Raw genomic sequence first — 25,799 nt, 5'->3', positions numbered from 1 at the left:
TTAGGACCACACCACCAAAGATCGTTGGTTGCAAATCTTGATGGGAGACTCCTCTGCTAGCCAGGTCGGCAGGATTATCTTCGGAGTTGACATGCCTCCAGTTTTAAATTTCAGTATGCTCGCAAATTTTTGATATTCGATTCGCAGCGAATGTCAACCAAGACCACGGCGGCTGGCGTAGCCATGCCAGAACGATGGTGTAGTCAGTCCATAATATATTTTCTGTTTCAAAAAAGCACCAGATAATTCTAATCTGGGTATTGAGATGCTTTTATCAGAAGCGCCCTTTGTTTTTGTTAAAAGCAAGCCCTTTTTAATCTCGCGATCGTTCACTTGCACGCGCCTTTTCTGAGGCATCACAGAATCCATGGAACTGTACTTGACAGTTCGGTGTATAACATACCCATTGCAGGATCCTGACAAAGTTTATATGTGGGTAATTTTTAAAAAATGTCTTCCACTGCTTAAGAGTTTTTTGGGTCAAAGCGTCGTCCCAATCGGTGTTTTTCAACCAATTTTCCTGCATTAAAATTTTAGCAACGATGATTACTGAACTAAACCATCCTGCTGGGCGAACAATTTAGCTATCATGGACAAAACTTCTCTTTTAGTGAAAGAGTCTTTGTTGTCTAGAGGCTTAGTGGAAAAGTAAAATTGTCCGATCTCTCATTCCATCGAATTCCCAATGTTTTGGCTTCGCTACTGCTGTCGAATTCCAGGAAATCTGTGGTCAAAAGATGATCGTTAGGTATGAATCAGAATTTTCTTGCTGTTTGATGTCCTCTTTCTTAATAAGAAGCCGGTTGAGGCTAATAGTTTAATCAGCTGGTTAATTGCGGTGGAGATTTCATGAGCACCAGATAATACGTCGTCTACGTAGGCATTAGCTTTTATTATTTTCGCAGATAAAGGGAACGTTGATTTTGAGTCTTCGAAAAATTGTTTTTTTTAGGTATTTCTTCTAGCTCCCAGAATTTGGATAGCTAGATACCTCGTTGAAATATGTGACGTAAATCGTTTTATTCTTCGTTTCTTCGGAGGGAATGAAATCTGTTAAAATCCAGCCGAACACTGTATGTTGTGCAATGAGGGAACCAAAGATCTTCAATTTTTTAGTATGATTTTCGAGTAGTGATCCCCTCCGATCACCATGTCAACCTTTTGGCTCATATAGAAATTATTATCCGCTAAGGGGATATTGGATAACAGTTTGACAATTGAAGGATTAGTTGATATGTATAGAAGCAGTCCAGTCAATTTTGGCAGTAGCAACTGGTTTAAACTTTTGTTACGGATCGGGCATACCGATTAAAATAGTCCCGGTACAGTATTATTCAATCCTGAAACTCGCGCGCTAACCTTTCTGCTTGTCAGATTTAAGCGTTTTTGCAGACTGTTTATTACGAAGGTTCCTTCAGATCCCGAATCGATCTGGGCTCTGACAGTGAAGGTGCTCCCGTTGAGACATATGGCCACCATGGCTGTACCTAAGAGCTTGCTTCGACTGGTGGGTACATTTGATACATTGGCCTGAATAGAGGCCACATGGGATTTAGTGAAAATCTCAGTAGTGTCTGTGCTGTCGAATATTTGAGCTATTTCCTCACTCTGAGCCCGGTGAATCATGGAGTGATGTCTCTGTTTACAATTTTTTGGCTTCATGTGAGTCCGGTAAACAGCTAGGCAGACGTTGAGTTTTCTGACAGCATTTAACCGTGCGTTAGGCTGCATCTCAATGTATCTTTGACAAGTTTTCAAAATGTGCGATTGAGATGAGCACAGTTTACATTTAAGATTGTTTGTCTTTTCGTGATGGGAATTGATGAGGTTGGATTCAATCCTTGATTGTAAGGTTGGTATTCGACCTTCAACATTAGCCGACTTAATCTTGGCCTGAGTACCCAACTCGCCTTTGATGTTTGATACTCTCTAGCGTTTAACCCGTTTGGTTAGAAACTTGTCTAATTAAACCCATTTTGGGATCTCTGAATCCGAATCCATAGATTGTTCCCAAAGCGACAGTGTATAGTCAGGCAGTCGGATAAAACACAAATACGTAAATATGGCATCCCAGCTATTTATATTGATGCCATGTATTTGTAAACCTGAAATGCAGCTACTTATCTCCCGCTGTAAATTTCTGAGTTCGGCCTGATTCTGTTGAAATGTGCGAAAGCTTGAACAATAAATTTAATTGGATGTTGATAAGCACTCGCTTGTTTTCATATCTACACAACAAATTATTCCAAGCCAATGCGAATCCATCATTTGTCAGAGGCGCTTTCGAAACAATAGATTTCGCCTCACCTCGGGTTTTTTTATTAAGGTGGAACAACTTTTCCCCTGGAGATAGCCTCGAGTCATTCCCATAAATAGCGGCAAATAGGTCCATTATAGAGGGCTATTGTTAAACATCGCTATGAAATATTTCTATATTACATGGCGGTAAATTGATGAAATACCTCACGGGCTCTGCCGTTTGTGGCAACCGTTCAATTTGAATCACTGTAGAACTTGAAGTTGGGCTTTAGTTGAATGCCGTGAGGTTGTGCATGTGTTCGCTCATCAATGCCGCACTAAACACATAAGCGTGTTAACAGCTTGAATATTTAAGTTTTATGTCCTCAATTGAGTCTGTGTTAGAAGGATCCACCTTTGGCAAACACAACTTGTGTTCTGACTTTACCTCTGCCCACAGATATTTCAGTTCAACTTGATGTACTTCAAGAGAGTAAGCACTTTGGTTGTTTGCTGTTGGACCAAAAGACACGTCAAACTCTGCAGCTCTGGTAAAGGCCCTGTTGGATTCCAATGTATTTGACAATTGAACCGGAACTGCCAAATATGTTGCAATAAGTTCAAAAGTTACACTTATTTGATCTATTTTTTTTATGGAAAGGCAGAGTTTACGGACAAGACTCAAATTAAGCACAAAAAAAACCGAGAGAGAATTGTTGACGCTCCAGACGATGTTTGTGCGTTCGAGAAATTTATACTTCGAATAACAGTTTATTTTATTGTAATATATAAAGTGAAATGATCAGTGCAAATGCGAGGTGTATTTATTGTTTGGCTATAACCTTGCGTGTTGCTAAGTCAGGCAAATCAATGTACATTCACTTTAAAATAAAATCAACGTGTTGCCTGTTATCTGGCTCGAAGGACCAATGATAATTCAGGAGGTGGAGCACGGTGTGGTTCGTTCCGTGGTTGTGGTTGGCCGTGAGGAAATGGACGGCTCAAATGATTCCACACAAGACAATCAATAAAGAACAAAATCTTCCTTATAATACATATATGTATTTTAATTTTAAAAATTTGGAATCACACTTACCACGTCTGGATCGGATGAGATGTCGCAAAAGAAGAAAGAGCGCAACTTTTTACCAAACAATATTTGGTTGCGTTCGAATTAAAACTTCGAAAAAAAACTTCTAAGAAGCGATCGCTCTCCCGACACAGATATGGCAGTGAAATTGGCCGGCGTCAACAATATTTATGTTCAGGGTGTTGAAGAATTTGACAGCTGCCGGAATAAGAATTGAAACCGATAAATAAATGTAGTAGCTGTATGCATTCAAATGTTATAAGTTTGATATCCGAAACAGAAATTGTATCGGTTTTGAATGTTACGGATCGATTTTGTTATCAGAAAGAAAGCGAAAAGATGGTGATTTGACAGATTTGAAAGGATTGTGAAGAAAGTAATTTCTTTTGTGGCTCGAATTATCTTACCTTTATTTCTATAGGGGTAGCATAATTATGTAACACAAAATGCCGTAATCATTGAGTTTATGGAAAAGTAGAGATATGTTAAAATGATTTACAAAACGTAATAAACGGAATTTAACATCACAACAAATGCCTCTCTCTTATTTATGTTTGTAATTCTGAAAACTAAGCAAATCTGTCTTGGATTCCCCTCTGATTATGTCGCCACATGTTTTCACTTTTTAATAATGTGTTCAGGAAATATTGTTATTGTTAGGTATTTTTTTTATAAGGTTTTAGGTTAATTTTTTCTTTCAAAATAGATAGTTGATGCTTTTAGCTGAATAGTTTTAGGTTGTTTTTGTTTTGTTTTTCAGTGCCTATCAGAGTCAGTACCATTGAGAAGAAATAGAAGACATACGGATAAAGCTAATAAAGGCGTTATAAAAAGGTTCAAGGAAATATTAATGAAACAGCCATTCTGACGTGAAAATTAATTGGAGAAGTTCATGTTGCCACGTATTCCAATGATACTGTCAGAATAATAAGAATATGATTCCGTTCAGAAAGCTACAGTTCTTCGTTGCAATGTGGGAATACCAGCGAATTTATTTGAGCTGAACTACGAATACGAATAGAATTGAATTAAAGTAAATTTGAAAGTGGTAAAAACTGTAAATATTATTGATAAAAATTAAGAATAACCCTAGTTTCCTCATTCATTATTTTAAAAGTTATCAATTGAAAATTACTCATTTTTAACAAACTTGATTATAAAATTAAAAATTGAATATCTTAGTATGTTGAATTATGTTAATAGTAATCGAAGAAATATCAATCATTTAAAAACTATGAAGTATTCTAGACTTCGTGTATATCGTGTTTATGCTTAAACATATTTTTACTGTATCGAACAGTTTATATTAATATGTACGTATATATTTCTTCAAGTAAGTTACAAGTATGTAATATGCTGTAAATCGGAAAATTAGTAATAAACCATTGAGTTGTTATACAAGATAAGTATATAGCCAATAACTGAGACTTTTATTTAACAATCTACTAAAAGTATACACGTATTTTCAAAATACATGATTTATCGATTAAATCGGTTACAATATATTCGGATATATTATACCAAACTGCTTTCGGTTTTACCGTAAATTAAATATATATATTGAAATATTTTGGTAACCGTGTTATTAACCTGATAAGACGGATTTGTTATTAGAGGTCTTACATTAGATTAATCGCCAGCGGCAGTAGTCTTATATACATAGAGGTATACTAGCCCAAGAATTTAATAGAACAATTTACCAAATTGTTCTCCAAAAAAACGTTGATAATTGAACACTTTACTACTTTCTTAAATTATATTTAATTTCATATTTTTTTGTTGTGAAATAGTTTTAAGGATTTAGATTGTCTATGTATATACAGGGTTTGTCCGGAAAGTAATAGTACTGATTTTTTTCCGCCGGGACTGTACTTCGGAGCGTGCGCGCACCGACTTGATTCGGTAGAGGGCGTTCCTAGCTAACGACCGAGCGGCTGGTTAGTTGTATCCGAGCACCTGTAGAGTCAAGACAAACATTTTCGCGCGACGTGTTTCTGTGAGTGGTGCAAGCTGAAAATGCAGCACACGTTAGAAACTCGGTTAATCTGCGACAGAGACGTTTGATATGATCAAGCAAGTCTACACTGATGTTGCTTTAGCAAGTACTAGTGTGTTCCGGTAGCACCAGGCATTTTTTTAGGTTCGGGAAAAGGTCGCTGATGAAAACCGTGCTGGGAAACCTGTGACTTCCACAAACACCGACAATGTGACTCGTGTGCGCAAAGTTTTGAACTAAGACCGTCGACTAAGTATTCGTTTAATTGCTCAGATGCAAAATTTATCAAAATCTGTGGTTCTTGACATTGTGACGGAGCAATTGAACATGCGCAAGGTGCGCGTTAAGAGGGTCGTAAAAGTGCTCACTGATCACCTGAAATTGCGGCGAATGTGCCAAGAAAATTTGAAAATGTGTAAAAGTGACCCCCAAGTATGACTAAAAGTTAGACTAATATCTATTTACTGTTTTGAACTCTACTCCGTAAAATTAAAGTTGATGAATGTTTGTGCCATAATTCTCAAAGAACCATCAGCTGATTGGATAAATAAAATATAAAGTTTCGTCTCCAAAGATCAGCTAAAGCATACAATCTAAAACAAATTAACTAATATATTGTATATAAATATTTTAAAGTCTTTACATTAACCTACAACACATTTTATATGTACAATAATTATTTGTAAACAAGTAAATAATATATAAAAAATTAAATTAGTTAAGGAGTCAGTGGGGTAATCTGGCCTGTTTTTTCGACATGTTTGTCATATAAATTTTTACTCTACAATAGAACTTTTGTTTTTTACACATCATGAGGTATATCGTAGTAGTTTTGATGACATCTGTCGGAGAAAAGGCTGGGTGAATGAGATGCATTTTTTCACTGGCGGACACGATTTCTCATGTTTGGATCATCTGAAACACAAAAACCCAATTTATTCTTAAAACGTGCGTGAATGGTTATCGTCTCTACTAGAATCATGAAAAATGTTAATAAATTAACGTTTTTTTTTTTTTGGATTTTCCCCATGTTTTTTTAAATAAAATTTGTCATAACATTGTCAAAAAATTATAAAAAATTATGAACCCAGTACGGACGATAGTTAGGCGTTTTGTGAACATTTAAACCAAAATTAAGCAAATCGGTTAAGTAGTTCGACCGGAATCATGTCCGCCAGTTTAATAGTTTGAGAAAAACGCGTTTAAAGAGGATAGTTCTCTGATCGCCATTCATGGCTCAAGCAGCTCACGACTTCCGGTTTTAGACCAAGTATCCTCTGGGTAGCCTAAGACCATCCGTTCGAAGGCGAGCTAAAATGAGAAGGCGTTATATCCCCTACACGGGGTTGTGCGCTGGGTTTGGGTTTGCGCCACGTAAAAAATCATACCAATGAAAAGGAACAACAAGCCTCGGACCCTTCTTTTGATGACGACCATGGCAAACGCACTAAGGATAACGATTTAAGGGCACGTACCTGGAATGTCCGGTCCCTTAATTTGGAAGGTGCCGCTGCCCAGCTAGTTGATGTCCTCGTTAGAGTGAAGGCTGACATCACCGCCGTCCAAGAAATGCGACGGACGGGACAAGGATTGAGACAGTGGCCATATAAACGAGCGCAAGTTTGGTGTGGGAATAGTGGTGGGAGAGAGACTCCGTCGCCGAGTACTATCATTCACTCCGTTGAATGAACGTCTAGCCACAATCCGCATCAAAGCGAGGTTTTTCAACATATCGCTGATTTGCGCCCACGCCTCGACGGAACAGAATGACGATGTGACCAAAGATGCCTTCTATGAGCGCTTGGAGCACACTATGAGCGCTGCCCCCGCCACGATGTCAAAATCGTGCTTGGCGACTTTAACGCCAGGGTGGGCAAAGAAGGTATCTTTGGCACGACGGTCGGTTAATTCAGCCTCCACGAGGAAACATCCCCAAATGGGTTGAGGCTGATTGACTTCGCCGGGGCCCGAAATATGGTTATCTGTAGTACTAGATTCCAGCACCAGAAGATTCATCAAGCTACCTGGCTGTCTCCGGATCGAAAAACCACCAACCAGATCGATCATGTTGTGGTAGACGGAAGACACGTCTCCACTGATTTAGATGTGCGTGCGCTCCGAGATCCTAACATCGACTCGGACAACTATCTGGATGCAGCCAAGATTCACACCCGCCTCTGTGTAGCAAAGAACGCACGCCAACAAACACAAGGAAGGTTCGACGTCGAGAAGCTGCAATCACAACAGATAGGCGAACGATTTTCTACTCGATTTGCACTCCTGCTCTCTGAGAGCACTCGTCAACCACTCCGTATAAGGGAACTGTGGGACGGCATTTCAAGCTCCCTACGTATAGCTGCAACCAAAACCATTGGTTTTTGGAAAATGCAAAAGAACAGCTGGTACGATGAGGGGTGCCAACGATGTCGATGGAGCAGGCGTTCCATTGCCCGACCATGAAGAAGTTCGAATATCAGTTACCCGTCTGAAGAACAACAAAGCAGCGTGGGCCGATGGATTACCGGCCGAGCTATAACATGGCGGCGAAGAACTGATAAAAAGTATGCATCCACTTCTTTGCAAAATATGGTCGGACGAAAGCATGCCCAACGATTGGAATTTAAGTGTGCTCTGCCCAATCCACAAAAAGGGAGATTCCACAATCTGCGCCAACTACCGTGGGATAAGCCTCCTTAACATCGCGCATAAGGTTCAATCGAGCTTATTGTGTGAAAGATTAAAGCCCACCGTCAACAAACTGATTCGACTTTACCAGCGTGCCGTTAGACCAGGAAAATCAACAACCGACCAGATATTCACCATGTGCCCATTTTAGGAAAAGACCCGTAAAAGGAGAATCGACACACACCACCTCTTCGTTGATTTCAAAGCTGCTTTCGACAGCACGAAAAGGAGCTGCCTTTATGCCGCGATGTCTGAATTTGGTATCCCCTCAAAACTAAATCGGTTGTGTAAACTGACGTTGAGCAACACCAAAAGCTCCGTCAGGATCGGGAAGAACCTCTCCGAGCTGTTCAATACCAAACGAGGTTTCAGACAAGGCGAATCTCTTTCGTGCGACTTCTTCAACGTGCTGCTGGAGAAAATAATTCGAGCTGCAGAACTTAATCGAACAGGTATGCCGATGATATTGATTGAACACCCGCGCCGTTAGTTCTGCTTTCTCCAGACTGGACAAAAAATTCGGTGTGTTTAACGTGGGTATCTGCTGACGGCAGCCTTACTCCACGGCGCTCAAAAGCACAGCGGATCAAATTAATGCGTTGGTCAGCGCCCTGAGAATGCTAAACATTTTCAGTACCAATTGGCAGTGTGGCATGAATACACTAACCACTTTGGTCGAGTTCGAGGCCCATCTAAAACCTCTGCCGTGCTTTGGGTCCGGCACCCGGTTGCAATGCAACTCCACATTCAATTGACAAGGTCAGTTCTTCCCGCATTTGGGTTTTAACCACAACCACCACGAATCTCCACAAAGAGCCAAACCCAATGAGCAGATTGAAGTTACCCCCAAGGGCTAACTGCTCACCGTGGTAGCAGAATTAAGTCTCCGGTCAGACCTCGTAGCCGAAGCCACTACCAGTTGAGCTTCCATACAGCTCTGGACTGGTGGCCAGGATTTTAGTCGCCTCTTACGACAGGCATACCTTACCTCACCAGTCATAACTTTGAAGTTGTAGATAGTTTCGTATATTTGGGAACCAATGTAAACACCATCGACAATGTCAGCCTGGAAATCCAGGCAAGGATAACTCTTGCCAACAGGTGCTACTTCGGACTGAGTAGGCAATTGAGAAGTAAAGTCCTCTCTCGACGAACAAAAACCAAACTCGATAAGTCACTCATAATTTCCGTCCTGCTATATGGTGCAGAGGCTTGGACGATGCCAACAACTGATGAGTTGACGTTGCGAGTTCTCGAGAGAAAGATTTATGGTCCTTTGCGCGTTGGCCACGGCGAATATCGCATTCGATGGAACGATGAGCTGTATGAGATATATGTCGACATTGACATAGTTCAGTGAATTAAAAGACAGCGGCTACGCTGGCTGGCCATGTTGTCCGAATGGACGAAAACACTCCTGCTCTGAAAGTATTCGACGCCGTACCCGCCGGGGGAAGCAGACGAAGAGGAAGACCTCCACTCCGTTGGAAGGACCGGGTGGAGAAGGACCTGGCTACGCTTGGAATATCCAATTGACGCCACGTAGTGGAAAGAAGAAACGACTGACGCGATGTTGTTAACTCGGCTATAATCGCGTAAGCGGTGTCTACGCCTATTAAGAAGAATAAGAAGTATAACTTCGATACAAAACGTTAATGAATAAAAACTTTTAATCAATATGGCTCTAGCTTTGCAGAAAATTGTAAATTAATTGGGCATAATGGTTTTATTTCTAATAGTCCCTATTGTACTAATTTTATTTTTTAAACTACTTTAATAATTTATGTACCGTTCATGCAATTAAATACTATGTTTACATTAACCTTACACACTGTATAATCAATATGTATAACTACGCGGTTATTTTACAACTCCGCTTTTTTAATTTAATTTCAGATGTGGAGACTCATATTGCCTTTTTTACATGGAAGTTGGACGGCAATGTATTATTGGACCTGGAGAACTTTGGATGGATACAGAAGATCCTTTAGTAGCTCAGAGTATGCATAAAATGATATCAAGGTATTTGCTCAACTTTGCTTTCCAAAGACATAAAAATAATAGATAATCGAACTTATTGGATATTAGGCTATTAAAATACCAGTATTGTGTTCTAGTTTTGACAAGTAGAGACAGAATATTAAAATTTTAATGTAATGGGTAATATTTAATAAATAGTTTTGATAAAAGGCAGCTATTAAATATGTATTTATCAAAGGAACATCTCTTACTTTCAATAAAAAAAATTGGTTGATACTCCTATTACGGTTTGCAACTCTTCTCAGTTGAATTGAAGTTAGCACAATTCAATTTCAGATTAACCAAACTCTTTTTTCAGTCGCAGTTTTATTCATGTTGCCAATCAAAAGAGTATTGACTTCAGTTATTGCTAACGAAAGGGTAAATTAATATAAAAATGGACATGAGTTTTGATTTTTATTACGATGACTTTGGAGCAAAATCCGATGTGCTGCCTATACGGAAAAGCCTTCGTGTTCAATTAAATTACCTTAAAGGGTCAATAGGGTAAGCTTTTTTTAATTCTTTTTTTTTGCATTTTCTGTTCCCTTATACCCTAAGAATTAATGTAGAAACCCACTTTACCATTGGAAAGTTTCGAAAAAGGTTCAAATATAATACTACCGCTCGACGTTCGGAGCGCTCGGAGTGCACAACTCAAACTTTAAACGCGTTTTTCTCAAAACATACTTTTTTAAACTAGCAGACATCATTCCGGTCGAACTACTCCACCGATTCGCTTATTTTTTTTTTTTAAATGTTCACAAAACGCCTGGCTATCGCCATTCCTAGATTCATAATTTTTTATAAGTTATTAATAACGTTATGACAAAATTTATGCAAAAAAAACGTGGGCAAAATTAAAAAAAACGTTAATTTATCAACATTTTTTCATGATTCTAGTAGGGACGATAACCATTTACGCACTTTTTTAAGAATAAATTGGGTTTTTGTGTTTCAGATGATTCAAACATGAGAAATCGAGTCCGCCAGTGAAAAAACGCATCTCATTCACCCAGCCATTTCTCCGACAGATGTCATCAAAAATTCCAAAAAAATTTGTTCATACACTCCACGATATACCTCATGATATATGTATAAAAAAAAAGTTCTATTGTAGAATAAAAATTTCTATAAAAAAAATTCCAAAAACAGGCCCAATCACCCTACTGAACCCTTAAAATAATAATTGATCCAGATGTATACGTTATCTACGTTTAAATACTTTTTTTGCTAAATGAGTTGAAGGAATTTATCCGCAAATGTTTGCTAGGAATAGCCTTAACCTTAATTTTAATTTTACTGCTTTTATATTGTGGCTTGTCTCGTCCAGTTAAAAAATATTGGAAAGTGTTCGTGATACCACCTTCCAATAATTTTAGTGTTTATATCTCACAAACTACAGAAGCTGTATCAATTAAAGTGCAAAAATGGGTAAAATATAATTGTCCACCCCTCCTTCTTTTAATATATACAAAAATGGAAAAAGTGTGAAACTGCCTAAATAAACACTCCAAAAGCATTAAATTTTACGTAATCAAACTACTATTATAGAGAATGTTTGTGAGTGTGTATGTTTTTTACTTCTTCGCTGAAACAATTTTAATAAAATTTGTTGTGGAGTTAGCTGACTCCTTCGATTGACATATATGCTAAGTTGCTTCTTCTTCTTTATTGTCGTAAACACCGCTTACGCGATTATAAGCGAGTATACAACAGCGCACCTGTCGTTTCTTCTTCACACTATTTGGCGCCAGTTCTAGTTACCAATTTCAGCCAGGTCTTCTCTACCTGATCTATCCAACAGAGTGGAGGTCTTCCTTTTTTCTACTTCTACCGGCGTACCGAATCAAAGCTGGAGAGTTATTTCCCAGCCGAATAACAATCTGTACAAGGTGTACGACGATATTTGTAGTTCAGCGAATTAGGATACAACGGCTACGCTGGCTAGGTTACAGTCAGTGTCATATTTCATCCTACGCATTCTAAAATCAATTTTTCCGTTTTCAATCCACTCAAATGCAAAAAGTTCTTCCATTAATAAAAGAAAGTTTGTAAGTTAAATAATTCATAAGCAAATTAATTGATTATATTTCAGAATGAAAATGATAAATAAAAAAGTATAAACCGAACAAAATTTTTGCGTCATATTTCATCGTACGCTACATATTTATGTAATCAATTTCTAATATTATTATTTAAATTATGATGAATTTGTTTTAAAACTTAAAATCTATTATTTTGTTGGTCCACCGTTTTGCATTCTATTTGGCATCGAAGAGATCAGTTTAGCTGTAAACGAAGTTGGTACCTTGTTCCACTCTTCTTTTAAGCCATTTTTTTTTAGAGTGGCTACTGATGAAATTGTATGATTTTTAAGATTCTTTTTCAAATAATCCCATACGTCTTCTAAGCGATTCAAGACCGGACCGTGGAGGAGCGGGGAGCTGTTTTCGCGTATTGTATAGCAGCCATTCGCGAACCAAATGCGCAGTATGTTTTGGGTCGTTGTCTTGTTGGAAGACATAATCATCCGGTAAACCCAATTTTTCAACCGACTGTTTTAAATTTTGCTTCAAGATGTCTAACTACTGTAATTTGTGCATTTTTCCGCTAACAAACACCATGTTTCCAACTCCAGAAGCTGCCATACAACCCCAAACCATCACGCTGCCTCCGCTATGTTTTACAGCACTTCTCAAATTTTTAGCTTAAAGAGTTGTACCCGGTTTTCGCCAAACTTTTGAAGGTCCATCATATCCGAAAATATTGAATTAGCTTTCTTCTGTTAAAAGCACTGTCTGCCAAAAGTCAAGACCCTTTTTCAAGTGCTGATTAGCGGTTTTCGACGCGCTGTTCGTGAAGAATATCCGTTACGTTACGTCGTAATATTATCTGAATTGTAGACTTGCTCACACACTTTTCCGAAACTCTTCCTATTTCGCTGCATATTTCCAAACTACTCACACGTGCATTTTTTCGTACCATATCCACAACAGCCAATTTATCTCTATCATTAAGTTTACGCGGGTGTCCCGATCTTTTTTTGTATTCGCAAGTGTTATTTTTTCAAACGAATTTACTATATGCTGTATAGTAGACTTAGATTAAGATGTAGTTTTAGCAATTTCACTCATTGATTTTCCATCTTTTCGTAATTTTATAAATATTTTTCGAAAATCTGAGGAAGTTGCTTTTCTTTTATCAATTATTGGAGAAATAGGAAATATACACTTGTCCACTTCACTGCACGTGATAAACTGATTCCACTTCTATATTAAAGCTATTTTGTTTTACAGTATAATACTTAAAACTAACGGAAACAAGTAAGGAAGGGCTAAGTTCGTGTGTTACCGAACATTTTATACTCTCGCATGATAAAGTGATAATCGAGATTTCATTATGTCATTTATGTACATATTTTTCAAATACCGTATTTGTGTAAAGTTTTATTCCGCTATCATCATTGGTTCCTAATGTACTACATGTATATTATACAAAGAAGGCATCAGATGGAATTCAAAATAGCGTTATATTGGAAAAAGGCGTGGTTGTGAACCGATTTCACCCATATTTCGTACATGTTATCAGGGTGTTAAGAAAATATTATATGCCGAATTTCATTGAAATCGGTCTAGTAGTTCCCGAGATATGGTTTTGGTCCATAAGTGGGCGACGCCACGCCCATTTTCAATTTTTAAAAAAAGTTTGGAGGCAGCTTCCTTCTGCCATTTCGCCCGTAAAATTTAGTGTTTCTGACGTTTTTTGTTTGTCGGTTAACGCACTTTTAGTGATTTTCAACATAACCTTTGTATGGGAGGTGGGCGTGGTTATTATCCGATTTCTTCCATTTTTGAACTGTATATGGAAATACCTGAAGGAAACGACTCTGTAGAGTTTGGTTGACATAGCTATAGTAGTTTCCGAGATATGTATAAAAAACTTAGTAGGGGGCGGGGCCACGCCCACTTTTCCAAAAACATTGCGTTCAAATATGCCTCTCCCTAATTCGATCCTTTGTGTCAAATTTCACTTTAATATCTTTATTTATGGCTTAGTTATGACACTTTATAGGTTTTCGGTTTTCGCCATTTTGTGGGCGTGGCAGTGAGCCGATTTTGCCCATCTTCGAACTTAACCTTCTTATGGAACCAAGGAATACGTGTACCAAGTTTCATCATGATATCTCAATTTTTACTCAAGTTACAGCTTGCACGGACGGACAGACAGACATCCGGATTTCAACTCTACTCGTCACCCTGATCACTTTGGTATATATAACCCTATATCTGACTCTTTTAGTTTTAGGACTTACAAACAACCGTTATGTGAACAAAACTATAATACTCTCCTTAGCAACTTTGTTGCGAGAGTATAAAAAGTGTCGTACGATGAATTATAACGCAACAACTTTGAGCACTTGGTATACTTTCAAGTTTTTACATTAATTTTGAAAAAAATTTGCGCAACTGAATTATGGAATATATTTTGTTTTTTATTTTAATCAATTTGTGGAAGAACTTTTTTCATTTGAGTCTATTGAAAACGGGAAATATATGACGCTGATTGTATGTCTTCCGAAGGGATGAAAACACTCCAGATCTGAAAGTATTCGCCGCAGTTCCCGTCGGGGGAAGCAGAAGCAGCGTTTAAAAAACTGCGGCAAGTTTCAGTTCATATGATTTTGCTTCTGCTACTGCTTCTGAAAAAATCAGAAGTCGCAGTCGAAGCATAGACAAAAATCAAACAGCTACGAAAATCAGAAATCAGCATAAGTCGTCGTTATTCGTTTTTCTGCTTTCTGCTTTGCTGTAGCTTTCGATCGTATACATAAGTTGCCGCAGCAGCTATCGACAATTTTCGACAGTCGTCGGCAGTCACAGTCGCGAAAAGTAATGCATTCGACTTTTTGCTACTATTGATTTTTGTCGCTGTTGCTTTCGATCAGCAGCGTAAGTCGAAAAAAGCAAGAAGCGTCCGATTCGTGGAAGTCACCAGCAGTCGCCGTCTTTTTCTTTTTGCTCTTTTGCTTTTATTTGCAATTAGAACGCTGCTAGACTCACACGTGTTCAGCTATGGCGCCAAGTGCAGCGTGGAAATATTTTGAAAATAAAGCAGCCGAGGGTTTAGCAATATGCAATATATGTAAGCTAGCTTTCTGGACATGGCCATTGATTGATACGTTGCCACTTTTTGAACAAGAGGAACTTTGTAATGAATAATCAAAAAATGAGTAATGTACTTATGTAATGAAAGCAACGAAAAATTAATTTACTGTTATGTTTCTATATTATTTATTCCAACGAATTTTGATTTAGTTTTTTATTTTTGTAAACTTAAGAAAAAATAAAAAAGTTGAAAATGAACAACATAATAAAAAAATTCAAGTACACTATAAGTAATTGCCAAACATTTCTTTAAAGTCGTAGCTAATCAAAAACGGTCGCAACGGCCGACTTCCACGAATCTGACGCTTCTTGCTTTTTTCGACTTACGCTGCTGATCGAAAGCAACAGCGACAAAAATCAAAAGTAGCAAAAAGTCGAATGCATTACTTTTCGCGACTGTGACTGCCGACGACTGTCGAAAATTTGTCGATAGCTGCTGCGGTAACTTATGGATACGATCGAAAGCTACAGCAAAGCAGAAAGCAGAAAAACGAATAACGGCGACTTATGCTGATTTTTGATTTTCGTAGCTGTTTGATTTTTGCGCCAGTCAAAGCATGCGACTTCTGATTTTTTCAGAAGCAGAAGCAAAAGCACTTGCATACTTTCTGATATCGCTCGCAGTTGAAGTAGCGAATAGCAACAATATTGCGACTTCTGCTAATTCGACTGCAGTTTTTTAAACACTGAGCAGAAGAAAAGAAAGACCTCCACTCTGTTAGAAAGAGCAGGTGGAGAAGGACCTGGATACACTTGGAATGTCCGAACATCGAAAAGGAAGACCGACTGGCGCATTGTTGGAAACTCGACTATAACCGTGTATGTGGTGTCTATGTCAATATACGGTACGGGTGAGAACTTTTAAATGGTGCTAAACCATAAAGTCATTATAACACAAGTAATTCATTTTGTACAGATAATTAATTTATATGTAAGTTGCGACTTACTCCATTAAAAATAACGATACTATGCATACGCTGGAGGTGTGAAACTTTTAAATGAAGCTAAACCATATACTAATTTCAAGAACTTAGTATGTATACAAAATAAATTTGCCGTGCCGTTAGCAGAACACAAGTTATAGAGAAAACCAATTAACACATATGTATATAATTATTTGACTAAGTTATTTTTGGTCGTTCAACTACATTTATATAGAATTATTAGTAGCGTAATTATTTTAGCTAGGATTTTTTTAACTATTTTGATAGATTAATAGGTATTTTGTACATATTTCTAGGACTAAGATATTTTTGACATTTTTTGCGTACATAATTATGACTCGCAAACGTAAATCAAAACCTTTCATAGAGCTCACAAAGAGCTCGAGCTCAAAGTAGTCATTTCTATTTTAAAGAATTTGTAGAATCCTTAAAACATAATTTAAAGGTGAAACTGATGAATCGCGTGGAGTGAGCAGCTGTTAAAATTCAGCAGCTCCTGCATAACCACAACTTCTTGATCCATTAATTTAAGTACGCCATATAGAGCGTACCCGATAGTAGTTGGAAGGTAATCATACACGCAGAGCGCATACCTAGCGCGCACCGGTGGCCATCGAGGTGGTGGCTGTGGTCACAGGATCCTACAGCACCGAGAGATATCGTGTTGCAGGCTTTTCTCACCGATATTATGATGCCCTACAGGACCCATTGAATTAGTGGAAGGGACAAGAGGTCTTACTTCAATATCCCTCCAACCAATGCACAGTGGTTCGTCCTGTATGGAATCAGCAGCTAAAAATACTTCAACTGCCTATAACTGCTTTTCCCGTTTCTCACTCCGCCAACCCCCGATGGTAACGAATTTTAATTAATAATATTAAATTACTCAATGAAATCAAAAACTGATTTTAATAAAATTGATTTACTTGTTCATGATAGTTTTCTTTGACTGGTAATGAAAAGATCTAAGCTCAAAAGTAATCGGCTTAGCAAGCCCTGATTTGTAGCGACCCGTTAGTTCTTTTGTGTATGATGGAGTCAACACATCTTGACATCGTTATTGTTTGACTCAGCAGAATCTAGCGAAAATCTAGTAGATTTAGGGTGGATTGAACAGATTCATTTTGAAATTGAATGCGAATAGGACGGAAATAGCGGGTGGACGAAGGTCTGGAGTTTTTCCAAACCTGTCTGTGCTCTTCATCATTTTGTAGAGGGATATATGTCGTGACAAATGGTGAATGGCAATCAGAGAACTTTCCTCACCTGCGTGAACTTCTACACATGACCCCATCATCCATGGATTGGTTGTAGTTATTTTGAAATAATACTGTAAGCATCATTTGCGTGTATATATTAAGAAAACCATATGCTAAAGGATAAGATGTGTTAATTCATGGCTTATCTACATCGCTATGATGTTAATAAAAACATCATGGACATATTGAGCGAAATATGTACATACAGTGCACTCGTGACTACTCGAACGTTCGAAAACTTGAACAGTTTTTCTTTTCCTTTGGCTACTTTAAAGCAAAAAAAAAAACTATTAAAACAAACTATGACGGCTCTAAAACTGGAACATTTTCTTTATTTTATACGCAAAAACATATCGTATACTCTTAAGTGTATTTTATTGCATAATGTGACGAAATTTAAACAATTAATGCAGTAAAAAATAGTGAAGGTATCACAGCTCTATACAAAATATGTATTTAATATTGATAGGTCCCGAATTTGTGGAGTTGTAAAAAAAGAAAAGTTTCCAGAATGATGAAAAACACAAGATTAGACTGCTTGTAATTTTATCTTCTCAGTGAAATACAAAAGTACGAAGCCACTCTAGATGACGTCAACTCTGTTCAAATATTCGTTTGTACCACAGGCAATTACACTACACTACAAACTATTCTTTAACTAGGCGAAATCCTATTTGAAAGAGATCAGATTTTCTCAAAAGGGTGGTCGAATCAATGAAAAAAATTAATTTCATAGGTGGAAATATATTTTTGGATAAAGCTTTCACGAACTTGGGAAAAGAAATTTTCCCAACTAATTTTGGCATTGGCGTTCGATCGACATTTCTGTACACATCACATAATTTTAGCTTTGCTTTAACTGCATTTTTACCCTATTGATAGTGTAACAGTAACATTTGCGGAAAATGCTGTTTCCGATATTCCCTCATCGATAGGGCACCAAACAAAAAATGTTCCAAAAAATGTATGAAATTTTTTTACGAAACAAGCCTTACTGGTATATCAGTTGTTCAAATATATAACGGTAAACGAAATTTGCACCATCGGAAGTTTAGTTTCGGTTGCAACTGTACGTAAGGAGCTTGAAATGCCGTTCCACAGATGCCTTAAACCGAGTTGTTGACTAGTGTTTGTGACGTGCATTTTTTGCTGTGCAGAGGCGGGTGCGAATCTTGGCTGCAACAAGATAGTGGTCCGAGTCGATGTTAGGATCTCGGAGCGCGCGCACAATTAAAATACTGGATACGTGTCTTCCGTCTGTCACAATATGATCGATCTGGTTGGTGGTTTTTCGACCCGGAGACAGCCAGGTAGCTTGATGAATTTTCTTACGTAGGAATCTAGTACTTCAAATAACCATATTTTGGGCCCCGGTAAAGTGGATCAGCCTCAATCTATTTGGGGATGTTTCGTCATGTAGGCTGAATTTACCGGCCGTAATGCCAAAGATGAAGAATGCTAAGATACCTTCTTTGCCCACCCTGGCGTTAAAGTCGCCAAGCACGGTTTTGACATCGTGGCGAAGGCAGCTCTCATAGATGCGCTCCAAGCACTCACAGAAGGTATCTTTGGTCACCCTGGCGTTAAAGTCGCCAAGCACGATTTTGACATCGCGGCGGGGCAGCCCTCATAAGTGCGCTCCAAGCGCTCATAGAAGGCATCTTTGGTCACATCGTCCTTCTCTTCCGACGGGGCGTGAGCGCAAATCAGCGATATGTTGAAGAACCTCGCTTTGATGCGGATTGTGGCTAGACGTTCATTCAACGGAGTGAATGATAGTACTCGGCGACGGAGTCTCTCTCCCACCACGATTTGCGCTCCTTTATATGGCCACTGTAGTAAATGACACTAGGACCTAAGCGCCTAAGTCTTTATCCCGTGCATCGCATTTCTTGGACGGCGGTGATGACAGCCTTCACTGTACTGTCAACAACTAACTGAGCATGGGCACCTTCTGAATTAGTGCGCCGGACATTCCAGGTGCATGGCCTTAAATCGTTATCCTTAGTGTAAAATGTATACAAATTTTTGGATCAATAAATTTAAAAGTTTTCTCAGAAAAAAACTGGAAAACTCGCTTTTCTCGGCCTTCTAACCGTATATAACACCTTAACGTTTGCTTATAACATCCTTACATTTAAATTGCACGACTTGAATATAATGGTTAAGTTTGAATATTCCGCTAGCCATAATATACCTTTAGCTTTGATGTTGCAAAAAAACTTATCATTTGGTACATTCTCTTGACGATAGCTGCCAAAATCTCTTGAATCGAACTAAGAGCTTGGTTTTGATCGCTTGTGAAAACGGTTTTATTTTTGTTTTTCTATTGCTTCGCTTAATATGCGCAATATCTTCAATACCATTTTTTATAATAAATTTACCTTAGTTCTCAATTTCTTCGATTACCCCTTCATTAGTGCTAGATTTCTTTAGAACGAGCATTCTTTTGAAGTCTGAGAACACGAAATAGTCGCTGGTGGTGAGATCTGGAGAATATGGATAAAGAAGCAATTCGAAGCTCAATTCGTGAAACTTTGTCATCGTATTCATTGATTTGTGACACCGTGCGTTATCTTGATGAAACAGCTGTTTCTTATATTTCAAATGAGACTGTTTTTCGCGATTTCGTCTTTCCAACAGTCTAGTAACGCAATGTAGTAATTGCTGTTAATGGTTCGAAAATAGTCGAAGAACATTATTTCATGCGCATCTGAATATTCAATACACTTTGTTTTTAGTTTTAATCACTGATCGTGATTTTTTTAATGTTGAAATTAACTAATCGTACGATTTTCTTTTTTTTTATAAATACATTCATGACGAGTACAAAATGACTTTTTATGTTTATTTATTGGGTGTAAATAAATGGTCGAAATGACACGTAAAAAAGGTACGATTTTCACGATTGCGGCCGCGATTTTGGTTTAAAACAAAAATTTCAATTTCAAAATTATTAATCTGTAGGAAAGTAGCTTTCGCGCTATGGTTTTTTTTTTTTTTTTTTTTAATTTGACAAAACGCCGGCGATTTGAACAAAATGGGACTTTCGCCCATTTTTTTAGAAAGATTAAAAAAAATATAAAAGCTTCCCTGGCACGATAGAGAATGGAAACCGTTTTGAAAAGCACCATTCTGAGAAAAACGCCTTTATCGATTGGAGTCGCTATGTTCCCCACTCTGTTCCCTTTCTACAAGAAATGCTGTAGCGACCGTAATAATTTGAATTTCGATTTCATAATTTGAGAGAATGTTTATTATAGTGTATACTATCCGATAATACAACAAAAAAAAATTAGTTTTTCGAAAATTTCACACTGAGACGATCCCTTAAGGCTAATCCATTTAAAACAAAAAATCAAACTAGCAATGGTAAATTTTCGTAGGATTATTAAAGTTACCGACCCTTATGCACATAAACAGCCTAAGTGTCCTTGTGTAAACAGTTTTGTATTAGTGTTGCTACACTACGCATATAATTATATAAAAACAATAAGCAATCATAAATTTAAATTGTTTATGCTTTAATTTAATTTCCACTCATCGACACTTTCAGCTAGCAAGCTGAGCTGTGGTTTTGATATTGCTGGAGGTGGAGCTGCCGCCGTTGCTGTTGACTCAACTCCACCCTCCCTTGTTTGAAAATTCTCCCGATTTTTTATTCTAACTTTAGAGTTTTCTTTGTGTATATGGACAACAACAATCTTTGTAATAATTACTGTTAATGATATGATTATAAAAGTTACAATTATTGATGTTAAATGAATATTTTTGTGGGCTGTCAGATCTTCAAAACTTTTTATATTATCTTTTTCGTTTAAAACTATTTCATTTAAGGATAAAGTTAACTTAGTGCTATTATAAATAAATATGCACAATTTAATAAAGCGTTTTTAAGTGTTAAATCATAATTAGAGAAAATTACAATGTTTATTTCAATTCTACAGTTGCTTAAAATTTGTGTTGCAAGTATGTTAACCACTGTATTGAGAGTGATAAAATTCTGATTGCTTTCACTTTCTTGAGATTCAATTGATTTTGCGTTCATATTGTAAATGTTATTACTTTTTCCGACGTTTCTAATAGTTAATATATTGTCTGATTTACTATTTATTCGAATCATGAAATCGGCGACTTTATTTTTTCTACCTTTGGTGTAATGAATATGTACAGTGTCGGACAAAACTCATTGCATTAACTCGAGTCTCACTCATATTCCGTCAAAACTTTTTACAGAATATTAAGAGGTATACTTCATTGATAAATGAATTAAAATACGTAATTTGTTCCGTGTCCTCGGAATTCCTGAACTCTTGCCCTTTCTTTAATGCTTCTGACAATGGTAATCGGATTTACGAACTGCAGCAGGTGGAGCTTGATTTGTTGCCGACGACGCTGATGTCTCCATTGCATCCGCTGAGGTGGATGGTTGTTTCTGATAGATTGTTTTTTCTCTGCTACATTCTTAAAATTTCTATTTGCGTTGCATAGGTTTATGTTGCAGTTTTCAAATTAGAACTGTTTAATAAAAGTTTAAAAATGTTTCAGTGTTTTTCAACGGTGTTGTGGTAAACTTCTTGCAATTTCAGTTACAATTGTCCCACTAAAATCCGTATAGTTTTTGTGTTAATTAATTTTTTTTTATTTTTTTTGCAATTGAAACATTTATTTATTTAACATTTTTTTCTTTCAAGCACTTTTCTTAAGAGAAGCAACTCCTCGACAACGCCAATTATAATTCTTCAAAGTATTTGAAATAATTTTAAACAAAAATACACTACTTTATTTCTTCAAATTGGTCTTAGGACTAATCTACTAAAAGTAATATCAGCAGCGGTAAATTCTCAAAGAATGATTAAAGTAAGTGTCCCTATGCAATTTTTCAATACTCGGGGAAATAATTATTTTAACATTAATGCAATTGCTACACTAAGCATAAACGATATTTTTTGGCGTCCACTGCCCGCTTCGTACGGTGCTCATTTCGCCTAGTGTAAACTTTGCAAATCACTTCTCAACGAATGATTTTGAAGATAACAGACATAAACATCATCTAAAACTGATAAACAGATTATAATTTTTTAATCCATCCTTATTTAAATGGTTCCAAATAGTTTTCGTGTTATGCTCAGCTCCTGATCTTACAGGACGGTCGAAGCCCATTCAACAGATTTACTGATCTACACCATTTACTTTTCTTTGCTATAAAATTAATTAATTAACAAGGACTGGGTAGCCAAAACGTGTTTGAACGTCGTGGTTTAAGTCACGCCAAGGCGGTCCCGTCCATATAGGCAAGTTAGCCAAGTGCATAGGGCTCAAGAATTTTAAGGTGACTTTTTTGGCTACTTTTCTGTACATATTTTAATTGTTTTTAACTTTATTTAACCAAAATATAAAATAATTAAAAAAAATGTTTTGAAATATATAATTTTATATATGAATTGTTTTCACTTTTAACATAAAACGATAAAGGCTTTGCCCGTCCCAAAGTTTCAAGTTACCACCTCACCAATTTTCAGCCAAATCGGTTCAGGCGTTCTTTAGTTATAAATATACACACAAATATGTATCTATGTATATTGCAAAACCGACCGCGATTTTACAAAAACTAAAGGAATGCCTGTGCAAATTTACTATACACGTCTTTCCTTCTGTGGTTCAGACAATGTGCAGACACAGAACGAAAAAGCGTTTAATTTGTATATGCATATTATATGTATTTTGTACACGGAAATTGTAAATAAAACGCCATTATTTAATTATTCATCAGTTTTTATTTTGTCGTCTTCAAAATAATCACCACCAGATAAAATATAGTTATGCCAAAGTTTCCTCCAGTCATCGCAACACTTTTCATAAGCACTTTTTAGGATGACCTTCAGTTCCTTCACCAAATTTTGTTTTATCTCTTCGATCAAATGGAACGAAAAAAATTCATAAGGAGCCAAATCTGGTGAATACGGTGGTTGATCGATGGTATGGTAAATTAATTTTTTACGAAAGGAAATTAAAGAGGTCATTCCGTGCCAAGTTAGGACTATGCGGAGTGCTCAAAAATGCAGGTATTTCAGTCGCGAGAGCTAGCCTTGTCGTGGTGAAGAAAGAAGCGATTCCAAAAAAACAAGTAACTATTTGCTTGGAAGTATATTATTAGATTCAGCTTATCTTGAAACATGCATACAATCGACTGTTGCTTACTTTCAGGCTTACGCGTAAATCAACGGTTCGACATTTTTTGACATTTTTCTCGACCAATCGATACGAGCTTTTTTTTTGAGTAAATGGCAAATTGTGTGGGATTCAACGTGAACAATTTTTTTAGTCAAATATTCATGCAGTATTGAATATATGCTAGCTAATCTCACTAATGTCCATAGTCGTCTCAATCTCACGTTAGGTCACATGACAACCGGAACAACAACTGATTTTGTACGATCTTCCCGAAATTCGTTTTGGAGGGGAGGTCGTAGCCTCAATTAATTTCACCATACCAATTGATTATAAAACTACATTACTGGACGATTTAAATTATATTTGTTCAAACGAATTAATAGATATTGTTCTAAATTTATTTATGTCAATACTTAACCGCAAAACAGTTGTGTCTGATTTTTCCAAATTAAAGGAACGATAATATTTAAATAATTTATTTTTTTACTTTTCTTCTGATTAGAATATTTTTTTTTTAATAATTACAACTCTTATTACGATTTAACCCCAATGCATTTTGGTTTAAGTGTTCTCAAAGAAAATATTAAGAAAAATATTAATAGGAACGGAAGATAGGTAAAATAATATTTTATTTATAATTTGAAACTATTTAATCTGTTATTTTGAAAAAAATACAAGGAAAAGTGAAAAATTTGTCAAACATTTTGAAACGTTTGTCTCCTCTTCAGTCATCAATATTTTATCCACTACGCAAAAAAACTCCCAATATATAAAACCTATCCCAAAACCAACATTTTTCTCATCGTAACATAAATCAAAACTAATGTCCATTTTAATCATTATTCACCTTTTCCTGAGCAATAACTTAAATTTTTTGCCTGTTTAATTATCTGTCAAATCTTCACTTTTAGGCTGGTAATTTTCCCTTTTTAGGTTGGTAATCTCTTTTTTTTTATGTTGGCAACAATGAAAATTCGACTGGAAATAGTTGAAGTTCGTAGTACCAAACAAAGTTGATCTGAAATTTGCTTCAACTTCAATTGAAGTAAGAGGAGTTGAAAATCGCGAGTTTATTTTTTTTTACAAAGTGACCTTTGTAATGTTTAAAATTTATAAATATTGTCAACTGTCTAGAGCCATGCGCACTCATATTGTTTTTTGGGTTGCCGTGGTTGAGTTGCAGTTCATTCGAAATTTTTCATAATTAACTGGCCGGAAGTGTCCATTTATTCACTAGTTCGGCTACTAAACTAACATGCCATATTATTTCAAATAGATAATGGTTTAGGGTGTGAGTGACTGTTTAGACGGGTAGATGGTAGTTGGATCTCTACCTGAAGTCAGATGTGGAGAGAGTGGGTTTTATGACTATGTATTACTGAACTTGTAATTTGATTTCGAGGAAAGAATGCGGAGTACTTCAAGTTTTTCGCTGTGCTGGTTGTGTATGATTTCTCTGAGTTGTTGTTGATGGTTGTAATATGGAATACCATCTATGTTTGTGGATTCTGAAAAATTAATTAATTTAGGGCCAGATATAGGCATATTATTCCAAGAATGCTCATAATCTGTCAAGATGTGACCGTTTTCTAAAATTTGAATTGGAGCGTTATTTTCATGAATTGTTTCGCATTGTGCTGATTTATCGTTTAAAATTTTTGTAGTACAATTATCAGAGGGTTCTGATTTACAAGTAAAACTACTGAAATAATTCATTACATTTTTCTATCTTAGGATCTAAAACTATTTTACAATGCTTATGTGCTAAAGGGTATACATTATATAGTATACATTTAGTTTCGAGTATTGGATATTTGTTTGGTTTATTAATTCATGCACTTCATTTAAATTAAGTGTGCCAGAGTAAAAATTGTTATTTTTCGCAAAATTAATAGTGTTTGTAATTGTTTGCAATTCATTATAAATTTCTGCTATAATTAAATTCTCATTTATTGCTTTAGGATCGAGTGTTTCAAGTATTCTCTCAAACTGCGAATTAAAGTTTTTTTGTTTATTATTATTTTCTATTAGCATATTAATTGACGTTTTGATTTCTATAAGATCGTCATGATCTGGTGTACCAGTTATAAATTTTAGCGCAGAACCAAGAAAGTTAATTGATCTTTTAGGCCTGTAAATATTTGGAATGAGTTGATTTTTTAAAGTTTCAATTTTATTTACTAATATTTTTGTTTCAGGCTGGTTTTCTAAATTATATGAAGATTT

General features: G+C 36.5%; 1 protein-coding gene across 1 annotated transcript in view; it reads left to right on the top strand.

The window, feature by feature from the left end:
- The window catches only part of LOC120781590 (insulin receptor substrate 1), a 179,206-nt gene that overhangs the window by 93,791 nt on the left and 59,616 nt on the right, over positions 1-25,799 (top strand). Inside the window, 1 exon segment of the mRNA XM_040113825.1 lies at positions 9,906-10,031. Within this exon segment, the coding sequence (XP_039969759.1) occupies positions 9,906-10,031 (126 nt within the window).

This window comes from Bactrocera tryoni, unplaced genomic scaffold, assembly GCF_016617805.1.
Source record: "Bactrocera tryoni isolate S06 unplaced genomic scaffold, CSIRO_BtryS06_freeze2 scaffold_7, whole genome shotgun sequence".
Lineage (NCBI taxonomy): Eukaryota > Metazoa > Arthropoda > Insecta > Diptera > Tephritidae > Bactrocera > Bactrocera tryoni.
Note: the sequence above shows the minus strand (reverse complement) of the source record. Positions and strands in the feature narration are given on the sequence as shown.